Source organism: Oryctolagus cuniculus, chromosome 11 (assembly GCF_051225735.1).
Source record: "Oryctolagus cuniculus isolate XC-2025 breed Fujian yellow rabbit chromosome 11, ASM5122573v1, whole genome shotgun sequence".
Lineage (NCBI taxonomy): Eukaryota > Metazoa > Chordata > Mammalia > Lagomorpha > Leporidae > Oryctolagus > Oryctolagus cuniculus.
In genome coordinates, this window is record NC_142877.1 from 30,839,491 (window position 1) to 30,863,711 (window position 24,221).

At 43.4% G+C, this 24,221-nt stretch overlaps 1 protein-coding gene across 4 annotated transcripts; it reads left to right on the top strand.

Annotated features, from left to right (window-relative positions):
• The first annotated feature begins 576 nt into the window (after positions 1-576).
• Positions 577-24,015, top strand: CRLS1 (cardiolipin synthase 1). 4 transcript variants are annotated; one of them, XM_051846188.3, is made up of 8 exons: positions 598-1,053; positions 4,667-4,804; positions 10,663-10,792; positions 17,562-17,647; positions 18,325-18,393; positions 19,919-20,010; positions 20,499-20,547; positions 23,076-24,015. In XM_051846188.3, exons 1-8 carry the CDS (start codon positions 745-747, stop codon positions 23,304-23,306), a joined length of 1,104 nt encoding a protein of 367 aa, XP_051702148.1. In that variant the 5' UTR covers positions 598-744; the 3' UTR covers positions 23,307-24,015. The 4 variants fall into 4 exon arrangements, 3 of the variants coding, with proteins under 3 accessions (XP_051702150.1, XP_051702148.1, XP_089163390.1); XM_051846190.3 differs by lacking the exon at positions 20,499-20,547 and having other exon boundaries at positions 577-1,053; XM_089307264.1 differs by lacking the exon at positions 10,663-10,792 and having other exon boundaries at positions 600-1,053.
• Positions 24,016-24,221: the final 206 nt, after the last annotated feature.

Here is a 24,221-nt window from a genome sequence, read left to right on the forward strand (position 1 = left end):
AAGTTCTGTATCATTGCAATGTTAATAATAGGTCTATAAACATAATGTACAACATGTTCATGCTGAATCTGAATGCTGAGCTGATTCATAATGTCTTGGATACTCTTAGAATAAGGAAGTGTCTTAACCTCTCTAACCCTGAATTTACTTATATTGAGAGTAAAACTAATAACGGAGCCAATCATTAGAGTGGCCGGGAGAATTAAGTGCACAAATGCTCGATAGCCTACATGGCGAGCGCTCTCCAGGGAAACAATTAGTGGTTGCTATTATTACATTTTGCAATGCTCCATTTTGGGTATATGCATCTTTGCACTTACCACTTACTTTTCTACCAAACACTAACATTTAGACCTCCCTCGATGACCATAGAGCACCGCACAAACCAGCGGCCTGCAGGACGAGCCAGGGGCCTGAGATGGGTCCTGACAGTCCTTGGCCACACTGGCTGCCTGACGACCCCGGCCTCCCCCAAGGGTGCTGGCGTGGAGCTAGGGGCGGAGAGACGCCCGCCTCCCACTGCCGCCAGGGGCGCTGGGCAGCCGGGCAACGACCGTGTCGCAAAATCGTCGCAAAAGCGTCCGCTCTTGGCGGCTCCAGGCCACCTGTGTAAGCGGAGCGTGCTGGGGCTAGGGAGCTGGTATGGAGGTGGCGGCAAGCGAAGTTTCGCGGGATTGCGGTGACTCCACGGAGAAGCGGCTGGCCGGTGCCCAAGACTGCTGAACTCCCGCCGCCTCAGGGGCCATGCTGGCCTCACGCGTGGCGCGCGGCTCGTGGGCGGCCCTGCGCGGCGGTGCCGCCTGGGCGCCGGGGGTGCGGCCGAGCAAGGGGCGCGCCCGCGGGGCCCTGCTGCCGCCCGCGCCCTGCTGCCTAGGCTGCCTAGCGGAGCGCTGGTGGCTGCGCCCGGCCGCGCTCAGCCTGCGGTTGCTGGGGGCCAGCCCGCGGAACCACTGCTCCGGGACGGGGAAGGCGGCCTCCGGGGCCGCGGCCGGAGGAGGCGCCGCCGCCGAGGCCTCGAGCAGCCGGTGGGGCCCGGCCGGCGCCGCCAGCCTGGTACGTACCCCGAAGGCGGCGGGGGGCCGGCCTTGGGCTGGGGTCGCCGGCCCTGCGGGGCTCGGCTTTGGACGCAGTAACGTGCTCTGGTCCCGTCTGCTTCAGAACTTTGAAACCAGTTCCCCGAGAGAAATTCCAGGCAGGTCATTCTGTCGGGCGACAGCTGGTTCCACCTGCGTTCTGGGTGGCCACGCACTCTCCCCGCACCGGTTACTAGAGCGGCCTCTGCGTTGGTAAAAATAGCCCTCGCCTGGCCTATTAAAAGCTTAGTTTTATTTTTCTGAAGCGAATCCCGGATCCTTGGAGCAGGTCTGTGGGAATTTTCAGAAAAGTATCCATACCCTTGTGTTTGCTTGTGCAGATTTGGCCCGCCATCGTTTGACCTTTGCTAACTTTAACGCATTATAGGACGGAGAGTAATTAAATAGGTCGTAACAAAAGGTGTCTTAACCTCTATAGAAAAAAAAAGTTAAGTAGTCGTGAGATAACGGAAGGAAACACTTGTCCACGCACCTGTTGAAATACCGCCCAGGCAGAAGACCCCAGAGCATGAGTGTGGGTGAGCTTTTGATGTCATGTTAGCAGCACTCATGCAATTATTACATCTTCAATTGTTATGTCTTCACTGAGCCCGTGTACTGCTTTCATCAGTTGTACAGCATGGGTTGAGGTGGCCGCATCCCGGCAGGGGTCTCAACTCCACAAGTAGCTGGAGCATGTTGGGGTTTGCCTGCTGGACGCTTTGACGTTGCCATATCCTGGCTGGAAGCCTTCCCAGAACGGCAGTAGTTGGTCGAGTATGCCACAGGTTATCTGGTTGGGTAATCTGAGATTAGCTCTCCTAACATTAATTTAGAAATTTTGACAAATGTAACCATTAGAAATGAATGAGGGACCTGCCTGCAACAGAAATACTTTGTGTGGTGCTGAAAAGAACCCCTTACCTGTTCCAGCAACATCCGGGACTGTTTGTTAATTGACCAGATGGAATGATTGGTGGTTTGCAACTCTTTATATTTTTGCCCTGTGGATCTAAGAACAACTTTGGGGTTCTCCCTTCTGATTTTGTTGTTGTTGTTAATCCTCTTCCTCCCCTCACCATTTCTGTGAGTTGCTGGAACATTGAATCTTGTCTTTGTGACTTGTTCTGTACTCTGAGAGTTCTGTGGACTCTCAAACACCCTCTAATCTTTGAACTTGAAATTGGGATATATTCCAAGAATGTTTTCATTTAGTTGTGCGAGGTGATGTGCTTTCCCTAAAAAATGCCGGAGTGGAGGTTTATATTGCTTCTTGTTTGATGATTGTTTCTTACAGAATTTAAAGTTTTGCTATAGCTTTCAATTGACAGTATTCTGCCACTTAATGCCAACAGCCACGCTGTTACCCCTCGAAGCTGAGATGCTTTCCTGGTAGGTTCTGTAGATAAACACAGATTCACCCTCTTTAGAGAATGCCTTTTCTTACAGGGTGATTAGTGGTATTGTAAAAGGTGTCTTCTCCCCTCCCCCATGCATTTTAAAACCAAAATTTAGGTTCAGGCATGTTGATGACTGATTAAGAAAGAAGTTAAGTAAGGTTATTCCTTGTGAAGACAAGGCCCCATGGGGGTGGAACTGGAGGTCTTGGAGGAAAAGGCCCACAGGCTTTAGAGAAGGCATTTCCTTGGAGCTATTTCTGTACACGGTTCTGCACTGTTGTGCAAGGTGTCTTCCGCAGAGGCGATTTAAAGTGGAATACCCTGGCTGGCACCGCGGCTCACTAGGCTAGTCCTCCACCTAGTGTCGCCAGCACATCGGGTTCTAGTCCCAGTCAGGGTGCTGGATTCTGTCCCGGTTGCCCCTCTTCCAGGCCAGCTCTCTGCTGTGGCCTGGGGAGGCAGTGGAGGATGGCCCAAGTGCTTGGGCCCTGCACCCCATGGGAGACCAGGAGAAGCACCTGGCTCCTGGCTTTGGATCAGCGTGGTGCACCGGCCACAGCTCGCCAGCCGCAGCGGCCATTAGGGGGTGAACCAACGGCAAAGGAAGACCTTTCTCTCTGTCTCTCTCACTGTCCACTTTGCCTGTCAAAAAAAAAAAAAAAAAAAAAAAAGTGGAACACCCTGTTGCCAGTCAGATTCTGTCTGGCAAAGCAGGGATGGATTCCTTCAGACCAGCTGTCTCAGAGCCCTTTGTTAGTGCCCACGTCAGCAGCCTGGCTCTGTGTGAAGCTTCAAGGAATGGGGGCTCCACCATGGCGCCGTGAAACCCGAGCGTCTGCTCCGGATTCTGATGTTTCTGTGGTTGTTTTGAACAGATTTACAAGGTTTCTCTTTATTTTCAAAAATCTCAGTCTACTTCTGTCTCCATTTCCTTTCAGCAAGTCTCAGTGCAAGTGGCTGGCGCCACGGCTCACAAGGCTAATCCTCCGCCTTGCGGCGCCGGCACACCGGGTTCTAGTCCCGGTCGGGGTGCCGGATTCTGTCCCAGTTGCCCCTCTTCCAGGCCAGCTCTCTGCTGTGGCCAGGGAGTGCAGTGGAGGATGGCCCAAGTGCTTGGGCCCTGCACCCCATGGGAGACCAGGAGAAGCACCTGGCTCCTGCCATCGGATCAGCGCGGTGTGCCGGCCGCGGTGGCCATTGGAGGGTGAACCAATGGCAAAGGAAGACCTTTCTCTCTGTCTCTCTCTCTCACTGTCCACTCTGCCTGTCAAAAAAAAAAAAAAAAAAAAAAAAAAAAAAGTCTCAGTGCAGAATTAAATCTGGGTATTTTTTTTTCTGCTCTTCATTTCTGCATAGACTGTGTACAGCATTTAGCATTTCTTTGATTGATAGATTGCAATTAGGCAGAGGTACTCTTAGTGTCTCAAGCCAACATGCGTGGGGTTGCAAATTTAACTTTTTTTCTGTAGGCTTCTAGACTCTTTATCCACTTACAAGGCATCTTCTGGAAGTTTTACTTGTAAAAGCAGAATGTTCAAAGTTCTAAATTCTTAGGATGAAGTTGTATATTGAAGGTTTAACTTATATGGTAGATAAGGCATATTTGTCTCTTTTCTTTCGTTTTAAGATTTATTTATTTGGAAGGCAGAGTTACAGAGAGAGAGAGAGATCCTCTATCCACTGGTTCAATCCCCAAATGGCCACAGTCTCCAGAGCTGGGCCAATCCCAAGCCAGGAGCCTGGAGCCTCCTTTGGCTTGATCTCCCACTTGAGTGCAGGGGCCCAAATACGTGGGCCATCTCCCACTGCTGTTCCAGGCATATTATCAGGGAACTGGATCAGAAGTGGAGCAACTGGGACTTAAACCTGCATCCATATAGGATGCCGATGCCGCAGGTGGCAGCTTTCCCCACTATGCCACAACGCTGGCCCTGTCTCTTCTTTCTTTAGGAAGAAAACCTACACTATGTCTGTTAAACCTTTTGGTCTGTGTTTGGGTACATGATACATCTTCATCTTCTGTATTCTTGTAAGATGATTTTAGAGAAATATCTATAAAAAGAACAGAATGGATTTAAAAATTCAAAGTTAAATTTGAAGTTTCTATAATTTCTGACCCTATTTTTCTAACCTATACAATTAAAGTGTGAATTTATGGTGTTTCATTTACATTTCATTGTCTTTGTCTTTCAGTATGAAAACCCATGGACAATCCCAAATATGTTGTCAATGACGAGAATTGGCTTGGCTCCAGTTTTGGGCTATTTGATTATTGAAGAAGATTTTAATATCGCCCTAGGAGTTTTTGCTTTAGCTGGGCTAACTGATTTGGTAAGTTGTAAGTGTACGCTCTTCATTTTGCTCCCTTTCCAAATCCCAGGGTCACTACAACTAAGCAAAATAACCCAGTGTTAGTTAGCATGTCCTTGGAAGGACATTCTCAAGATGATTTTGACCTATTGCTTTGTGAAGCATGTGTAAGTAGCATCTGTGTGGGACTGGTTTTCTATTTATGACCTAAGAGAGGAAATAAAGGTTGTAGGGAGGCAGAAGAGGGACTGCTTTTTAATGTCTTCTTAATAGAAACACTCTGATCAGCAGCCAGAGTTGGTTTTCCTGTTGGAGTGGGGAGGCGGTGGCCTGGTTGTTATGACTGAGGGAACTATGCTGTGACCCAGGGAACTTGTAAAGACCAGAGCTTTGCTCAGGCTTAATGCTAGCAGATGGTCCCTGTGCCCCATTCTACATCCCTTAGCTGCCCTGCACAAGACTTCTCTGAGCTGGGCATTGAACCTCCTTGCTCCTTCCACTCCCCCAATAGACAGGGAACAAAGGAGAAAAGAGCTCCTTGATACCATTGTTGTGGGAGGGGAAGATTTATTTGGGTGACTTTAAATTAGAACTGGGAAAAAATTGGGACAGAAGGCCACATTCTGAGTTCCATCAGCCTTTGTGGACTGGCCAGCTATTATGTTGACATTATTTATCACCTACTTTGTTTCATAATGGATTTTAAATGGTGTATAAAACTATACATGCTACAAAAACAGTAGAGGGCAACAGGATGAAGGCAGAGCAAGAATTTGAAGTCAGGATAAAGTTAGAATGTATAGACACAAATAGATAAAATATGTTCTTTTACAAGGCTGGTCTGACATCCATGTGAGCCCCTAGACAGGCAGTAATAATTTGGTGCCTTTTCAAACTGATTTATGTTTGAAAAGCTTTGTTCAAAATTTACTTAAAATTTATTTTAGGTAAACTTTGCATGGTGTCTTTCTCTGTAATACCAGCTGTTCCTTTTTAGGTTCATAGAAACAGTATCCCACCCACCCAGTAATAGTAACATTGGTAAGCAAGAGGTTGGAGGGCTAACAAAAAGAGAGCATTTGTATTGCTCTGTGGCACTTCCAAATGTATGTCAGTCACAGCCTCCAGATTGGCTCTCGCCTATCTTCCTCCAGAGCTTAGCTGCTGTTGGTCACCATCTCTCCCCATTCTAACAGTCTTTCGCCTTTTCTGTAACCCCTGCTTTTCTCTCTGAAGCCTGAAGGCTTCCACTCAGTATGATCTCAAGTCCCTCAAAGACTATCATATCGATAATGACAGACAGGATTAGTTTCAGTTACTGGATTCATGTTTTTTTTATCTGTATGCTAGTTTTTCACCCCTCTCCTAGCTGCCACGTGAAATTGCAATATTCACTGAGTGGGAGAGAGACCTCATTAACATTTTTCTAAATACGTAAGATGATGTGTGTAGAAACCTGAATTAACTGGCACTACATTTCACATTTATTCCAGGGAGGTTTTGATGCTTCCAGATGGGTCACAGAGGAAGTGGCCAGTTAGGGAAATGACAAGGTCTGATGTGTGTCTTGTATATGGAGAATGTGATAGGAATGAACAGTAGAAGCAGAGCAACTGGTTGGGAGGGGGATGGGGTGGGTAGCTTGGACTGGAGTGGAGTTTGGAGTTGGAGAGAAGTGGATGAGTTTGGGACAAGTTTTGAAAATAGTGTGGAGAAATCGATGGGTTGACCCAATGAGAGAAAGAAAAGTCTAATCTGAATGCTACGCTCTTTCTTTTTCTCTCCTTTCAAACCCCAAGAAAATGGAGGTACATTTTCTGTGGTGAACATCACTTGGAATAGGATAGAGATTAGGGAAAAATACCATGAATTCTGATGTCTGTCCACACAGAGGCACCAGTTGCACAATTGAGTGTAGTGGTGTGATGTTGGAGAAAGTCATGATTAGAGATGTGGATTTGAGAACCATCAGAGATAGGTGGCTGAGTTTGAGTGAAATCCCCTACGCTTAGGTAGAAGAGAGACAAGGGGTCAAAGAACTGAACCACAGGAAGACTCTAGGAAAGGAACTGAGAAGGAATAGTGGGCAAGGAACAAAGAAAGACAGTGCGGTGTCCCAGAGGTAAGTGAAGGAAGCACTGCGCTGACGTGGAGGCCACCCTCAAACTACAGAATTCACTGGTGACCTCCAAGCACTGTTTCTAGAGGGGTGGCCGTGATTGGAGTGGGCGGGTTGAAGAGCAGAGGTGAAGAGGTAACTGCAGTGGACATTGCTTTGAAGAAGCTTTGCTTTGTACAGGAATAGGGTCGAGGAAGGGTAGGGTTTTTTTTTTTTTTTTTTTTTTTTTTAAGATTTATTTATCTATTTGAAAGTCAGAGTTACACAAAGAGAAGAGGGGCAGAGATAGAGAGATCTTCCATCTGCTGGTTTACTCCCCAATTGGCTGCAACAGCTAGAGCTGTACCGATCTGAAGCCAGGAGCCAGGAGCTTCCACTAGGTCTCCCACGTGGGTGCAGGGGCCCAAGCACTTGGAACATCTTCCACTGCTTTCCCAGGCCACAGCAGAGAGCTGGATCAGAAGTGGAGCAGCCGGGACTTGGACCAGCGCTCATATGGGATGCCAGCGCCCCAAGGAAGGGTAGTTTTAAAGACACGAAAGTACTTCAAACAATTCATGGAAAATGGAATTAGAAAAATTTATTTTGGTGCAAAAATTTTTTAAATATATGCATATAGGAGATCTTAAGAAAGAGTGCATGAAGACCCGGCGCCGCGGCTTAACAGGCTAATCCTCTGCCTAGCGGCGCCGGCACACCGGGTTCTAGTCCCGGTCAGGGCGCCGGATTCTGTCCCAGTTGCCCCTCTTCCAGGCCAGCTCTCTGCTGTGGCCAGGGAGTGCAGTGGAGGATGGCCCAAGTCCTTGGGCCCTGCACCTGCATGGGAGACCAGGAGAAGTACCTGGCTCCTGGCTTCGGATCAGCGCAGTGCGCCGGCCGCGGTGGCCATTGGAGGGTGAACCAACGGCAAAGGAAGACCTTTCTCTCTGTCTCTCTCTCTCACTGTCCACTCTGCCTGTCAAAAAAAAAAAAAAAAAAAAAGTGCATGAAGAATGCATATTATGGAAAACTTATGCATGGATTTCAGAAATTATTTTTGCAACGAAATAAACTTTTAATTTTTGTTGTTAAAAAAATTACTTATTTTATTTGAAAGGTAGAGAGAAAGAGAGAAATCATTTATCCGCTGGTTCATGCCCCAAATGCCCTCAGCAGCCGAGGCTGAAGCCAGGAGCCAGAATCTCAGTCTAGGTGTCGCAATGTTGGCAGGAACATCACTATTGTGCCGTCTCCTACTGCCTCCCAGGGTGTAGCAAGCTGGAAGCAGGGGTAGAGCTGGGACTTGAACCCAGGTACTCTGATACAGGATGTGGGTATCCCAAATGGGATGTGGGCATCCTAAGTGGTATCTTCACTGCTGTGCCAAATATGTGCCCCGATATCTATATCTATATCTATATCTGTATCTATATCTTTATCTATATCTATATCTATTTTTGTAATTTGAAAAGCAGCGCTCCCATCCCCTGGTTTATTCCTCAACTTCAGTTAATTAAATGATCAGGCAGAAAGGAAGAGATTGATGATGCAGGCCACAGAGGGAAGAAGGGAGATAACTTCCAGAGCGTCAGAGGCTCGAGGTCAGAGAGCAGGGAAGATAGAGAGAACGTGAATGGAGATGGTTCAGTGGTGGGACTGTGAGGACATGATTTTTTTTCTTAAGGAAAATATAGGCTGTAGGAGAGAGAAAGGAGGTCTTGCAGTGAGAGCAGACAGTGTGAAAGCAGACGGTAAGTGCGTTGCCCAGCATGACAGAGTACCCACAGGAGATGTGAGGTCACAAATTTGAAGTGAGACCAGCCAGCCCGTTTATGTTTTTCTTGAGCAGTGTCAGGCACTTGGGTGCAGGCCTAGAGTACGCAAATGGTTGTGTTAGGCAGGGTTGAAGGAGAGCGGAGTGAGGCGTTAGAGATGTTTGCAAAGGGATGATGCTGTTGATGCCTTTGGAATCTAAGGTAAGGGGGCTTAGAGATGGCCGGTGCCGCGGCTCACTAGGCTAATCCTCCGCCTTGCAGCGCTGGCACACCGGGTTCTAGTCCCGATCGGGGTGCCAGATTCTGTCCCGGTTGCGCCTCTTCCAGGCCAGCTCTCTGCTGTGGCCAGGGAGGGCAGTGGAGGATGGCCCAAGTACTTGGGCCCTGCACCCCATGGGAGACCAGGAGAAGCACCTGGCTCCTGACATCGGATCAGCGCGATGCGCCGGCTACAGCACGCCTGCCGCGGCGGCCATTGGAGGGTGAACCAACGGCAAAAGGAAGACCTTTCTCTCTGTCTCTCTCTCTCTCACTATCCACTCTGCCTGTCAAAAAATAAAAAAATAAATAAATATACTTATTATAAAAAAAAAAAGGCTTAGAGGAATAGTGAGGACAAGAGGGCGATGTAGTGAAAGAGTGTACGATTAAGTTCTCTGAGATCAGAAACTGAACTGAAACCTGTGTCTTCCAAGGCCCCACCTCTTCTAGGCACTTTAGATTAGACAGCATTACCCCAAGCCTACTTAAGAAGAAAACAGAGGGAGTCAATTGCAATAGTAATAGCTAGTGACTGCCTTTTTTTTTTTGAGGTTTTACTCAATGCTGATCACTAAACGAGTATTAATCACATCATGTGCTGAAGACAGCCAACCCGGCTCTGTTTCACAGATGAGGAAACTGGGGCTTACGGAGGCCACATTCCTTGATGGAGGTCACACAGCTAGTCAGTGGCAGAGCCAGGGCTAGAACGAGTTGTGTTTCACTACAAAGACCAAGTTCTTAGGGTCCTGTGCTCCTGCTTTCTCCCGTAACCGTTTGGAATTGAGATGTGGAAGACTTACCATTTTGATGTATTAAAGTGTTCCATGTTTAATTACATCTAAATTAATTTTCTCTTTTCCCCTAGAAATAGGAATAGAAAACATGTTGAAGCTTGAAGTTAAGTGAGTAAATGCAGGTAGGGACTTGGGTCCAGCTGGCAGTATCTGTCTGTTTCATGTAGCTAGGCAGTTCTTGTTTCAGTCCATCTGGTGGCCCCATCTCTCTCTCAAGTTGGGCTGGAGATCTGGATTTTTATGGGAAGATTCAGGTGTTGGCAGAAGATTCAGGTGTTGGCAACTAATTATGGAGGCCCCGTTTGACTCATTATCTACTAGGTGGGACTCTGCTTCGGTAATTCATTTTTAATGACAGTAATAAAAAGAAGTAGTTTACCTAGGGAAGTATAAAGGATTGAGTTTTTAATTCAAGTACAGGCAATTCAGATTGGTCAGAGTATTACACAAAATAAATTGAAAAATAATGAATTTAAAGAGATTTGGTCCATGGTATGGATAGGGTTGTGAAAGTTTAGCATCCTGTAGTTAAAGAGTATGCTTGCAAGTGAAAGCAGCAATTTTGGCTGTAGTGAACTAGGCCAAGGCTCAAAAGATGGGGCTTCTAGTCCAGGCTCTGTCATTCGTGCTTTCTGTAAGTTTTGTTTGGGTTCATATATTGTAAGTTTGTGTCTGGTTCATCCCCAAAAGGGACATTGTGAAAATACTGAGATATAACTAAAAGATCCTGAGAAGAAAAAGTACTATAGAAATGTGAAAATATTTTTTGACTGATTACCAATTTAAAAACTAAACATATAGTAGTGAAAGAATGAGGATGTTTGGGTATAAGACACAAGAGATTATATATTCTATGAAAGTGTAGTTGTTATTCTGGTATCTCTTAAGCGTCAAAATATCCACTCTGTTCCTATTATGACATTTATTAAAAAAAACTTTTATTTTCAGTTGGATGGATTTATTGCTCGAAACTGGGCCAATCAAAAATCAGCTTTGGGAAGTGCTCTTGATCCACTTGCTGATAAAATACTTATCAGTATCTTATATATTAGCTTGACCTATGCAGATCTTATTCCAGGTAAGAACGCCATCATGCGTATTTTTAAATAGCACAGGGAAGAATGGCATTAGCTTAGGATTTCTCTTTGGAGACAAATAACTTTGGTTTCAAAAATATATTTTTCAACTTTTAACTGTTACCCTGATTTTAAACTGTTGAACTGTTTTATTTATCAGACTGTTCTATTGTTAGAATTTATGTCCTTACTGTATTAGAATTAGCTGTTTTCTTAGTAATTTTCCTTTTAAGATTAAATTGAGCAACTATTTCACAGTGCCAATTCTTACTACTCTAGAATCTTTTGGTGCTATAGTATATATTTTTAGTGCCTAGCATTAAAAAAAATTTAAAGTTTTCCTAAGTCTATTATCTCTATTAAATACAGTTTAATCATAGTAAGGACTCTGAAATCCTTATTTAGACACTATTATACAATTTTAATATCATATATATATATAGTCTGTGCATCGTCTGAATACTCTTAACAAAATTTTATAATCTTTTTGTAATTTGCATGCGTGCTTTTCTGGTTGTTCGTTTTAGTTTTAGCCATATTTCTCAATCAGTTGTTCTCCCTCAGAGCAGATTAAATTTTCTTTTTAAAAGTTAGAGATAGGCTCTGAGAACACAGAAGCCCTTGTGATCTTTCATTATGTTATTGGCATTTGGTAAGAAAAAGTGTAGTGGTGTTTCAGTCTCCTGTAATCCCCTCAAGCTGGGGTTTCTTCTGCTCCTATACCTGTAGTCTTCTAAGTTTTCACACTAAATCAAAAAAATAAATTGGACACATGTTTGTACTTATGTGCTTCTTTGAAAGTGACAACTGAGGGGTGTGTGTGTGGATGGGAGGGGTGGTTAAAGGGGTGGGGATACTCCCATTTTAAAGAATAGAAATACTTTCAGAAAAAGACCTGGAATGCATCCTGTTCACATTATTCAAAATTCAGATGTATCTGTTGTGTTGTTTTGTGTTGTTCAGTTTGGGCCTGGTCGTTTACCTGTGGAACATGGGAATAATTTCCAGGCTTTTGGTATTACAAATAATATTACTGTGAGCCTTAGTTAAATAATTGGTGTGGACTGCTTTCCAAGCTGGGACTTCTCTTCACTGTTACTCTGAGTGGTTGCGTTTTTTCTTTTCTTGTTGGGTCTTTTTCTTCCCATGCTCCCATGTCTTGCTTTTTGTTAGCTACTCCTTTTGGTGGAGTGGATGCTCAGGTATTTTCTGTGAAAGGGTACAGCATGGCAGCAAGGGAGGTCTTGAGCATCTACAATATCTTCATGCTAACCTTTCACTTGACTCAAAGTTGAACTGGGTATTAGTTTTCAATTGCAAACCTTTTCCATTCAGAATTTTAAAGATCTTATCCCATAGACTTCCAGCTTCCATCTTGCTGTGAAGTCTCATTGCATTCTGATACCTTTTCCTTTATATGTGGCTCTGTTTTGTATTAGAAAGCATTGAAGATTCTTTTCCCTAGTTGTTTAAAAAAGCTTTCTTAAAAATTCATTTTCTAGTAGCTTGTATGGACACCTCATTATCCTAGCACTTTTTGTTAAAAAGTATGTTTTCCAGACTTATTCCAGTGTCACATAAATGGGTTCATTTCTGGGTTGTCTGGTTTTTTTTCTATTGATTTATCTGTCTTTGCAACAATACCACTCTTAGTATTGCTTTGCTAAAGGTCTTCATATCTGGTAGAACAAATCCTTCCACTTTGGATATTCTTAGCCCTTTCCATTTGGTATATACATTTTTTTTAAAGATTTTATTTATTTGAAGGATGGAGTTACAGAGAGAGAGAGGTAAAGAGAGAGAGAGTAGTCTTCCATCTGCTAGTTGACTCCCCAGATGGCCACAACGGTCGGAGCTGTGCCGATCCAAAGCCAGGAGCTTCTTCTGGGTCTCCCTCGTGGGTGCAGGGGCCCAAGGACTTGGGCCATCTTCCACTGCTTTCCCAGGCTACAGCAGAGAGCTGGATCGGAAGAGGAGCAGCCGGGACTAGAACCGGTGTCCATATGGGATGCCTGTGCTTCAGGCCAGGGCTTTAACCCGCTGTGCCACAGAGCCGGCCCTGGTATATACATTTTATAATCACCTTTTTCCAGAATCAGCAATTCTCTAGAAAAAAAAAAAATCTGTTGGGTTTTTGATGAGGGTTGCATTGAATTTATGGAACTATTTGGAAAAACTGACATTTTTATGATATCAGGTCTTCTGGTTCACAGATTCATGTATCTACTCTATTTTGGTGTCTTTAATGTCCCAAAAGTTTTCTAAGTTTTCTCCAGAGAGACAGTAAGCCTTTCTTCTTTAGATTTATTCCTGTATACTTGATAGTTCTTGATGCTTTTCTAAATGGTAGCTTTTAAAATTTCATTTTGTAATAACTGCTTGTTATTGATAATGCTAAAAATCAGTTGTTCTTAATGTTGAGTTTTGTCCAGCAAAACTAATTCTCACCCATAATATAAATATAAATTATGTTGCATTTTCTGTATCCTTAGTTATGTGTCTGTATGATTAATGATCTTTTCTAATCCTTTTACCTTTTTTTTTTTTTTTAAGATTATTTATTTGAAAGGCAGAGTTACAGAAGCAGAGAGAGAGAGAGGAGAGAGGTCTTCCATCTGCTGGTTCACTCCCTAGATTGCCACAATGACCAAAGCTGGGCTGATCCAAAGCCAGGAGCCTAGAGTCTGTTTTTTCCCATCTCAGAGAAAGACTTTTTTTTTTTTTTTTTTTTTTTAATTTGTGTTTTTGACAGGTAGAGTGGATAGTGAGAGAGACAGAGAGAAAGGTCTTCCTTTTGCCGTTGGTTCACTCTCCAATGGCCGCCACAGCCGGCGTGCTGCGACCGGCGCACCGCGCTGATCTGAAGGCAGGAGCCAGGTGCTTCTCCTGGTCTCCCATGGGGTGCAGTGCCCTACTGGAAGAGGGGCAACCAGGACAGAATCCGGCACCCTGACCGGGACTAGAACCCGGTATGCCAGCGCTGCAAGGCGGAGGATTAGCCTATTGAGCCGCGGCGCCGGCCAAGAGAAAGACTTTTAATATTTCACTGTGGATTATTCCTGGTTTTGTACATACTCCTTTTTTCAGGTTAAGTTCACTTCTGTTGGGAGTTTAAGACTTTCTGTCATAATTGAGTATTGAATTTTATCAAACTTTTTTCTTTGTGTGTTATGATTGAATAATTTTTCCCTTTAAGGAGTTAATGAATTGTAAATTACATTTTTGATTTTTTAAAAAAAAGATTTATTTATTTATTTTGAAATCTTTGCATGTAAATTCACCAGATTGACCTTGGAATACTTTTCTTTGAATAGCCTTGTTATGATTTTAGTATCAAATTTATAAGCTAGTCTCATAAAACAAATTAGGGGCTGCTTTTTTTTCCTATTCTTGAGAGATGTTTGTGAGATTCCAATTATTTTGACTTCAAATGTTTTGTAGAATTTGTTGAAGCCATTGAAACCTGGAGTTTTCTTTGGGAAAAAGTTTCAAAATAAGTCATTGATTTTTTTTTTAAGGTTTATTTTTTATTTATTTGAAAGACAAAGTTGCAGAGAGAGGTAGAGACAAAAATAGAGAGATCTTCCATCCTCTGGCTCACTCCCCAAATGGCTGTGATGGCCAGAGCTGGGCTGATCTGAAGCCAGGAGCCAGGAGTTTCTTCTGGGTCTTCCACGTGGGTACAGGGACCCAAGGACTTGGACCATCCTCCACTGGTTTCCCAGGCACGTGAGCAGGGAGCTGGATTGGAAGTAGAGCAGCCAGGGCTTGAAAAAGCGCTCATTCGTGTTGCTGGCCCTGCAGGCTGGGACTTTGACCTACTGCACCACAGTGCCATCCTGATTGATTTTAGTTGTTACAGGATGATTCAGGTTTAATGATCTGACCGTTTTGTAAGTTGTGATGTTTTTTCTAGGAACTTGTCCATTTCTTTTACGTTTTTTAAACATACTTATAGTGCTCTCATTGACTTTTTAAAATTATTTCATTGGGTTTTTTTATTTTATTTATTTGAGAGACAGAGAAGAGAGTGCTCCCATCTGCTAATTTCATTCCCCTGTGCCCGTAGTGACTGAGTCAAGGCCAGAGCCAGAAGCCAGGAACAATGCAGTTCTCCCACATGGGTGGCAGGAACCCAGTTACTTGAGCCATCACTGATGTCTCCCGGGCACTCCCGTATGGAATATGGGCATCTTTATTTTTATTTTTTAAAATGTTATTTATGTTTATTTCTTGGAAAGACAAAGGGAGGGTTGGCGCCGTGGCGTAGCAGGTAAAGCTGCCGCCTACAGTGTTGGCATCCCATATGGATGCTGGTTCGAGTCCTGGCTGCCCCACTTCTGATCCAGCTCTCTGCTGTGGCCTGGAAAAGTAGTAGAAGATGGCCCAAGTCCTTGGGCCCCTGCACCCGCGTGGGAGACCCAAAAGAAAGAGACCCTGGCTCCTGGCTTTGGATCAGCTCAGCTCTGACCGTTGAGGCCAGTTGAGGAGTGAACCAGTGGATGAAGACCTCTCTCTCTCTCCCTCTTTCTCTTTCTCTCTGCCTCTCCTTCTCTCTCTGTGTAACTCTGACTTTCAAATAAGTAAATCTTTAGAAAAATAAGTAAATCTTAAAAAAAGATTCATTTATTTATTTGAAAGGCAGAGGTACAGAGAAACAGAGCAGAGAGAGAAAGAGGTCTTCCATCCAATGGTTCATTCCCCAAATGGCTGCAACGGCCAGAGCTGCACAGATCAGAAGCCAGGAGCTAAGAGCTTTCTCCGGATCTCCCACACGGGTGCAGGAGCTTAAGCACTTGGGCCATCTTCCACTGCTTCCCCAGGCCATTGCAGAGAGCTGGATTGGAAGTGGAGCAATCAGTGGCGTCTACATGGGATGCCGGCACTGCAAGCAGCGACTTTACCCGCTATGCCACAGCGCCGGCCCCCAGGCGTTTAAATTTTCTGTTTATTTACTGACCATTTCCCCCACTTTTGGTCTGCAGTCCTCTGTCAGTTACTGAGAGAACGAGTTAAAATTTCCTACTGTATGTCTAGTTTTCCATTTTTTTTCCTTTGTAGTTCTGATTTTGCTTTGCATGTTTTGAAGTCATGTTGTTAAGTACATATAAGTTGGAATTGTATCTTCTTGGTGAATTGAATGCTTGCTATTATAAAGCAACCCACCAAACTGTTAGAGTGGGTGTTCTGAGTCCAGAGATGCTAATCGCTTGAGCACAGTGCTGGGCTGGAGTCTGATGTGCTGCCCCAACTATAGTGTGTGAGTTCTGTGGATCCTACATCCTTGCATATGTGTGGTGGTGTTTTTTCCTCCCATGTTTACTATTCATGGATTTTAATTTGCATGAGTTTGCTGTATTTTAAGAGTGATTGTTGTCAGATTTTGCCAGCTAGTGATTGCTGTGGAAAAAGTGCTTTACAGGTTAAAAAAAAAAGTACTAAAAATCATGATATGCTATTTTCTTGCTTGACTAATAGAGTATTTGCTGCAAATGCCATGGCTTGAGTATATGAGCATTTTCTCTTTGGAATTGTGTTGTCACCCACGAATAAGCCAAGGTTCAATACTTGTATCATCTACAGCCACGGTATAAATTTTAAATCTGCAGTTATTGAGATTTTGTTTGCAGAGCCAGTAGAATGTTAATATGGGAGAAGACCATAAGTACAGGCCCAAATAATTCATAAGAGCGTTTTGGAGGCTTTATGGAAGAGGTGTCTATGAGCCTTTTATTTTAGTAATTGAGACAATTTGAACTGAGTGGACTTAAGAGTTTAGTTTCCCTTTAAAACAAGAGGGGGATTAAAAAACCATCAAAGATACAGATTCCTGGTTAAAACTTCCTGCAGTGCAGAAGGGTATAAAGCCAGTTCTCTGGCCCTCCCGTTCTCATTCAGTAACATTGCAGATGTCCCTTGGGTACCCACCAGACATAGCCTTCTGTGGCTCTGGGTCCCTGCTGTAAAGTCTGAGGCATACAGATGGAGCATCCCTAGTTGAAATCATGAGCTTTGCAAGTGTCAACATAGGATGTTCAAAAAGTTTCAGATTTTGGATTTTGAGGTTAGGGATGCTCAGTTGGTAGTATCTGTGCAAATATTAAACCTAAAACGCTCAACCATTTTGGGTAATGGATATTGAACTTGGAATAAAACTGTTGACAAGTTGAATTCATTGAATGATTAAATAGGAAGAAAAATAGCAGTTTCCTGGGTAGGAGTTAGCTAGCGAAGAATGGAAGAATTCGTGTTGTACATATAGCAAAGTTGTACATATAGCAAAGAGAAGAAAGTGGCAGAAGCCAGCCATTAATGCTCCTGAGACTGAAGAGGAGTTTGGCTCCCTGGGTGTCCTCAGCTTTTTTGTCTGTCTTTGCATCTAATTCTAATGAGCATGGTCAGTGATCTGTTCCACACTCACCAAACGAAGAAGTAACAAAGAAGCTGGAGATGGTGAACTGAGTGTGGGAACTGTAGGTGTATAGCTTAAAAGCAGAAGCAAGGAAGAAATGAGATGTGAGGATCAGCATTCTGAAAGGCAGGCATAGACTCCCAAAGCCATGGTCTGAACTTGCTTTAAGGACAGCTTAAAAAGAGAATAAAACGGGTGTTTTCGTGAAGAACCCTAAACCATCCATAAGTGTTTATTATAAAATTTTTCTTACGAGGAATACCAATTCATGTTATAATGGCTGAATGAAGCTTTATTGTATTTATAATGTCTGTTAGTAGTTTCCAAAATCCTAAAGTTATTTTCTATTTGATTTTCAGTTCCACTTACTTATTTGATAATTTCAAGAGATGTAATGTTGATTGCTGCTGTTTTTTATGTCCGATATCGAACTCTTCCAACACCGGTGAGTTTGTTTTGAAAAAAGAAATTCTTTTAGTGTTACTAAGACCTCAGGCAAAAAAAAAAATATTTTTAAGTAAAGATCCTCTCTTTTGTATGCTGTTTCAATTTATGGGAATAATTTATGGCAATTTAAAAAGTTCATTTACCAGGAATTAAAAAAAGTAACCATGTTGCTATTTGACCACCCACTCCTGTGAGACCCAGACCTGTTAGCCCCATTGCTGGCAGGAAACTGTTAGAGGGGTTTGTACCTACTCAAGCCATGTTGTCATCTACGTTGGCCTCTATAAGGGATTGTCTAGAAGTGCTTTTTTACAATCACAGTGTGATTTGCTTGCTTAATTGTTCATTGGTTCTATAAATATCTGAGCACATAAACACAACATAATAACTTCTTTTGGTTACCAATCCCCATGGAAATAGGTCAGTATTTTACTATTTTTGTTTTTTCATTCATAAAGTTGATTTTCAATAGCCTGTGTATGCTTCATGAAGACTGTAGATACTGCTCACACAGTGGAATAAAGAAGATGCATATTAGTAGTTTAGCTGGCTAGGGCCACACTACAGTAAGCGCTCAGTGACTGCCACCTGCGTGTAATAACTACTTGTTTGTTTTTGGCTTGAACAACAAGTTGAATACTCTTTTTTTTTTTTTTTTTTTGTATCCTCTGACAGCGAACGCTAGCTAAGTATTTCAATCCTTGCTATGCCACTGCTAGGTTAAAACCAACATTCATCAGCAAGGTAAGAGACATAAAACATCCTTTTAAGTTATTCCTTTGTGAATTTTTATAAACCTCAGTCAAAAGCAGCTGAAAATGAGACAGATTTAAATGTATTGACTAGAGGGATTAGCGAATGGGGTCAGGCAGACAACTTTAAGTCCCAATTATTTTGTTCACCAAGCTTTTCAACCCTTTGTAAAGCACTGTGCTTTACTTAGTGGTTTGAGAGTTTGAGCCTCTGAGGTAATAGAGGCATGGAAGGTGAAGAGGTTGGGATGTAATTACTTTCTGAATGAGATGAAAAGGGATGATGAAGAGCCCCTCATGGGTTCACTGCCTCCCGCACAGTGGGGAAAACACTGGATAATAAGATCCTTTCATTTTCAAGATTGACTGCTAAGTGGAAAGGTATGAGAGAAAGTTCTGCTCACTGATAAACAACTGCTGCTGTCAATTGTCCATTCTGTTTTCCTGAGCCTCTTCAGGGTAATAATTGTAGAACATTATACAAAAAGGATGCTGTTAATGGCTCTGAACCCATATTTGTTTTTCAAGTAGCTCTGATAAGTTTCTGAAGTCATTGTTTTGTCTCATTCCTTACGACAGCTCTAACAGGGTAGGGAGGCTGGTCATCTTCAGGACAGACTACCAGGGAAAGACTTTCACTTACATACACAGGGTTTTTTGGCTTGTATGAAATACAGTAATTTGAGTATAACAGTACCCAGAAAGTGGATTATTGAAATGGTACTGGAACAGATGCCTTAAGCAAAGCCCTGTTCTTGTAGGAAGACAAAATTTCAGACAAAATTTATTATTTTTGAAAATCAAGTCAAATCTTTGTTCTTTAGGTACAGAATGAGTGTGCTAGAACAGAGATGCTTCCCTGTGCACATCCCCTCCTGTTTGACACCTGGCAGATTCTCACAGCATACTTCCACACCAAGTGTTATTTCTAGTTGTGTTTTCTTTTCTCTCCTGTGCTTTCAGGGTAGAGCATCCTACTCATTTCCTGCAGAGAGGCTCTTTCATGAGGTGAATGCATTGCAATGTGCTCACCTCATAGGCTCTGACAGGTAGGCAGGTGAGAGAAGCACTGGATGAGGCACTGGCAAATCGGGGTTGCGGGCTTGGTCCTGTTGTCTGCTGTGACTGCAGGCGAGCCACATAACTCATTATCTTTTTTCTTATGAAGAGGTAACTCAATTATTTATGTTGTCATAGGGCTGTTTTAAAAGACAGTTGGAGAAAAGGCAAAGAATTTTGTGACATGATTGAACTGTTTGGAAGTCCAAGGGCAGCTGTGCAGACAGATGACTCAGTTGGTGAAGGTGGTGCTTCTGTGTGTTCCCGCCTGCAGATGTCAGCCTCTGCGGCAGGGATGTTGCCTGCCCTAGCATCAAGCATACTGACGATGTGCTGTGTCACAGTGTCATAGGCTCTGCCCTGTCTGGCAGACTTGAAACAGGCTCCATTTGCCACTTGTTGGCACTATTCATCTGTAACTCTTTTTTGTTTTGTTTTTGTTTGTTTGGTTTTTTTAGGTAAACACAGCAGTCCAGTTAATCTTGGTGGCAGCTTCTTTGGCAGCTCCAGTGTTCAATTATGCTGACAGCATTTACCTTCAGATGCTTTGGTAAGCTACCTTTGGAATTACTCTCTGAGAATGTCCACGAAATGGCTTTTTGGGACAATCCTAGCGTTAGCTTGTTCTCCAAGTGTTTATTGGGCACCAACTAGATAAAGTGGTGGCTGTATTGTGTGGTTGGTAGACACCATTCGTAAGAGGGTTACTTAGTATCAAGTGTGGGATTTAGAAGTAGTTTCATGCAAAGTAAAAGGATGAGAGGCACTGATCATGTGTTAAGGTTTCAGAGAAGGAAAAGAAACTTCCAGGTAGAAAGGAGAAGGAGAGCTTCAGAGAGTAAGTGACACTTGAGCCAGGAGGTGTAGGTGGATTTTGTACAGGCAGAGACGGGAGGCCATGAGGTGCAGACCCTGTGCACTGTCAGAGTACAGGAGAGTGGGAGAGAAAGTGAGCCCAGCCTAGTGAAGGGGGAGGGGTGGTGGGAGGGAGACCTGGAGGAAGGAATTTGAATTGTTTTGCCAATTGCTTATTTATAGTCTTGAAAATGTGTCAGATGCAAACTTCCAGAGTTCAAAATGCGCCTATGTAAGTGCACATTCATTCTGATTTATCTTACATCTTCTGATGTAGGAAAAATGCTTTTTGAATACTGGTGTATTAGTAGGAGTTTTTTCTTTCTTGAATGAATTACATCCATAATACAACCTCTCTGCTTTTCTTTTTTGTTTCTTTCTTCTTCTTCTTTTTTGTAAATTATTATTTAAAAGGCAGGGAGAGAGACAGATCTTCCATCTGCTGGTTCACTTCCCAAGTGCTGGCAATGGCCGGGGGCTGGGCCAGGCTGAAACCAGGAGCCTAGGACTTAGTCCAGGCCTCCAAGTAGGTGTCAAGAACCCAAGTACTTGAGCCATCAGTTCAACCTCCCAGAGTACACAGCAGCAGGAAGCTGGAATCAGAAACAGAGCTAGAACTTGAACCCAGGCACTCAGCTAACGGGAGAAGGCATGCCAGGAGGCTCAGCTGCTGCAGCAAAGGCCTGCTCCGGTTTTGTTTCTTTCAGGTGATGCAAGGGCTTAAAACATTTGCAAAAGCCGTCTGAGTATGGGAACTGTCTGGGTCTTTACCATTTTTCTCCAGTCCTTTTACAATCATCTTGCCTGTTCAACACTATTTTTTTTTATCAACTTGCCTTTATTGAGTCTAAATTTTGCATCCAGCTTAGTTTTCAATAATAACAGTTATTCAAACATGTATGTTTTACTGGTTTATCTGTGAGTTTAGAATATCAAACTGGCATGGATAGATTTGGAATCAAACAAAAATGAGTATTGATGATTCTGCCTCACCTGGTGGAAACAGAAGCGATTGGTCCATGGAAAATTTAAAACAGTTTTTTTTTTTTTTTTTTTTTAAATTAGAAACACATAGCACAAAACAAGTTAGCCCTTGCTAAAGGTACTCAGTAAGAACATGGAGGTAGTGTTATTTCCAGGTAATTGCCACACACATTCTCTCTTTATTCTGACAGTTTACAGAGATGGAAACAGAATTAAAACAGAAGCCATGTGTCCGTGAAAAGTCACCTGCTGGTCACGAGCATTCAGCGTGCCCCAGGCATTGCTCGTGTCACACCAAGGATCTGGTTACTCTGGCAGTCCACTTAAGGAAAAGCCAGAAGAGACAGCGGAATCCATTTAAAACGACTCGTCGAGCCCTAGAGCTCACACAGGCTGCAGGAAATAGAGTTTGATACTCTAGGCTGCATGTGGAAAGGGCACATGGGCTTTAGAAGGAAGCCAGGCACAAACGCAGTTCTGGCGCAGTCCCTGAGCAGGTTCTGTGGGGGTCCATTCCCTCATCTGTAGGATGAAATTGAGAATAAACTTAGAACGTAACAGCTAGACTAATGTCGAGTATGACAGCTTCTAGTGTTGTCATTAATTTTTAGAGCTCATTAACTAGATTAATTTCTTGTCTTATGGGGCCATTGGGGCCAGCGTTGTGGCATAGCAGGTAAAGTTGCCTCCGCCTGCAATGCCAACATCCCATATGGGCACCAGTTCATGTCCCAGCTGCTCCACTTCCAATCTAGCTCCTTGTAATGGCCTGGGAAAAGCAGCAGAAAAATGTCCCAAGTACTTGGGCCCCTGCTACCCACATGGGAGACCCAGATAAGGCTCCTCGCTCTCAGCTTCAGCCTACCTCAGCCCTGGCTGTTGGCAGCCACTCGGGGAGTGAACCAGCAGATGGAAGAGCACTGTCTGTGGATTTGACTTTCAAATAAATATACTGGGGCTGGCACTGTGGCTTTGCAGGTTAAGCTGGTACCTGCAGCATTGGCATCCCATATGGGCACCAGTTCAACTCCTGGCTGCTCCACTTCCAATCCAGTTCTTTGCTAATGTGCCTGGGAAAGCAGCGGAGGACAGCCCAAGTGCTTGGGCCTCTGCACCCAAGTGGGAGACCTGCATGGAGTTCCAGAATCCCAGCTTCAGCTTGGCTCAGTGCTGACTGTTGCAGCCATTTGGAGAGTGAACCAACAGATGGACAATTTCTCTGTGTCTCTGCCTCTCCCTCTCTGAACTCTCCCTTTCAAATAAAATAAACCTTTAAAAAAAAACAAGGGCCAGCGCCGTGGCTCACTTGGTTAATCCTCCGCCTGCGGCGCCTGCATCCTATATGGGCACCAGGTTCTAGTTTCGGTTGCTCCTCTTCCAGTCCAGCTCTCTGCTGTGGCCCGAGAGGGCAGTGGAGGATGGCCCAAGTGCTTGGGCCCCTACACTCGCTTGGGAGACTAGGAAGAAACACCTGGATCCTAGCTTCGGATCGGTGCAGTGCCAGCCGTAGCTGCCATTTGGGGAGTGAACCAACGGAAGGAAGACCTTTCTCTCTGTCTCTCCCTCTCACTGTCTGTAACTCTACCTGTCAAATTAAAAAAATAATAAATAAATAAATGAGTATATCTTTAAAAGAAAAGTTTATATTCTTTTATTTAAACAAATTATACCACATAGCCTTTTATCTTTAAGTAGATCTTTAACATGTGTACTTTATGATGCTGTTACTGTATTTTTAGATTTGACAACAAATTTTATTTTTCCCTTCCGTAAAAGGTGTTTTACAGCTTTCACCACTGCTGCATCAGCGTACAGTTACTATCATTACGGTCGGAAAACTGTTCAGGTGATAAAAGGGCGATGAACGTCATCCAGCACGATGAGCAGGGAGGCAGTAGACGTCCTTGGCTGCAGGGCCCGTGGAAATCTACAGTGGTTTTGGTGTTCAGCTCCAAAAGGACTTGTCGGAACAAACCATGTCCTCAACATTTAAGTAATTCGCATTGAAAATAAGCTTGATCATGGGCAAATGCAGAATTTCCAATGTATTTTTAAATACAAATAAAACTATAATTTAGAATTTTTAATCTTAGGTTTCTTGATTAATTTATAGGAGATAATTATTCTGATTATCGTCAGTCTTTTTTTGATAGGTTTTTTAGAAACTTGATCCAGAGAATGGAAACAGAAGAACTGACTCTTTAAGTAGAATTTGATTGCCCACCAAGCACTAGGGAATTTCCCTGGTTTAAACATATATCCTACGTAACTTGGCTGTCCACTTTCACATTCGATTCTTAGATCCATGTACCCACCAGCAGTTCATGTATTTGATATTTGATCGTTTAGGAGAACGAGAATAGTTAGCTGTGAATGAAATAAAGTTATAAGGTGATTTAAAATACAGTAAGTTTTGCAAATAAGATGAGCAAACAAAATTGAGGTATTGAAGTTCGTGTTCAGCAGTCTTCCAGCCTCTCAGGTGCCTAATTGTGTGTACGGCAGGAAGACAAGGAACAAAGGCAGCTGAAGCGAGAACACGTCCGTTACCTCTGCCTCTTCCCCGGCATCTGACATAGCCATGTTTGTAAGACATTGGAACCTGTACCCAAATGTCATGTAAATAATATGAAAACTGTATATTTTTCAAAGGTTTTTTAAAATTTAAGGAATCATCTTTTGTTAAGATATTAAAAGAATAAAAGCTGGGAAAAAAGTTATGTTTGATTTGTTTTGTAGCATATTGATCTTCTATTGTGTAACTTTTGTGATTTGTAAGGTCCATTCGGATATATCACTTGCCCTTAGATTCTGCAAATAGTTGGTCTGAGGGGTCAGCCAACCTTGTGGTGCAGTGGGTTAAGCCACTGCTTGCAGTGCCATATTAGAGCAACCGTTCCAGTCCCAGATGCTCTGCCTACG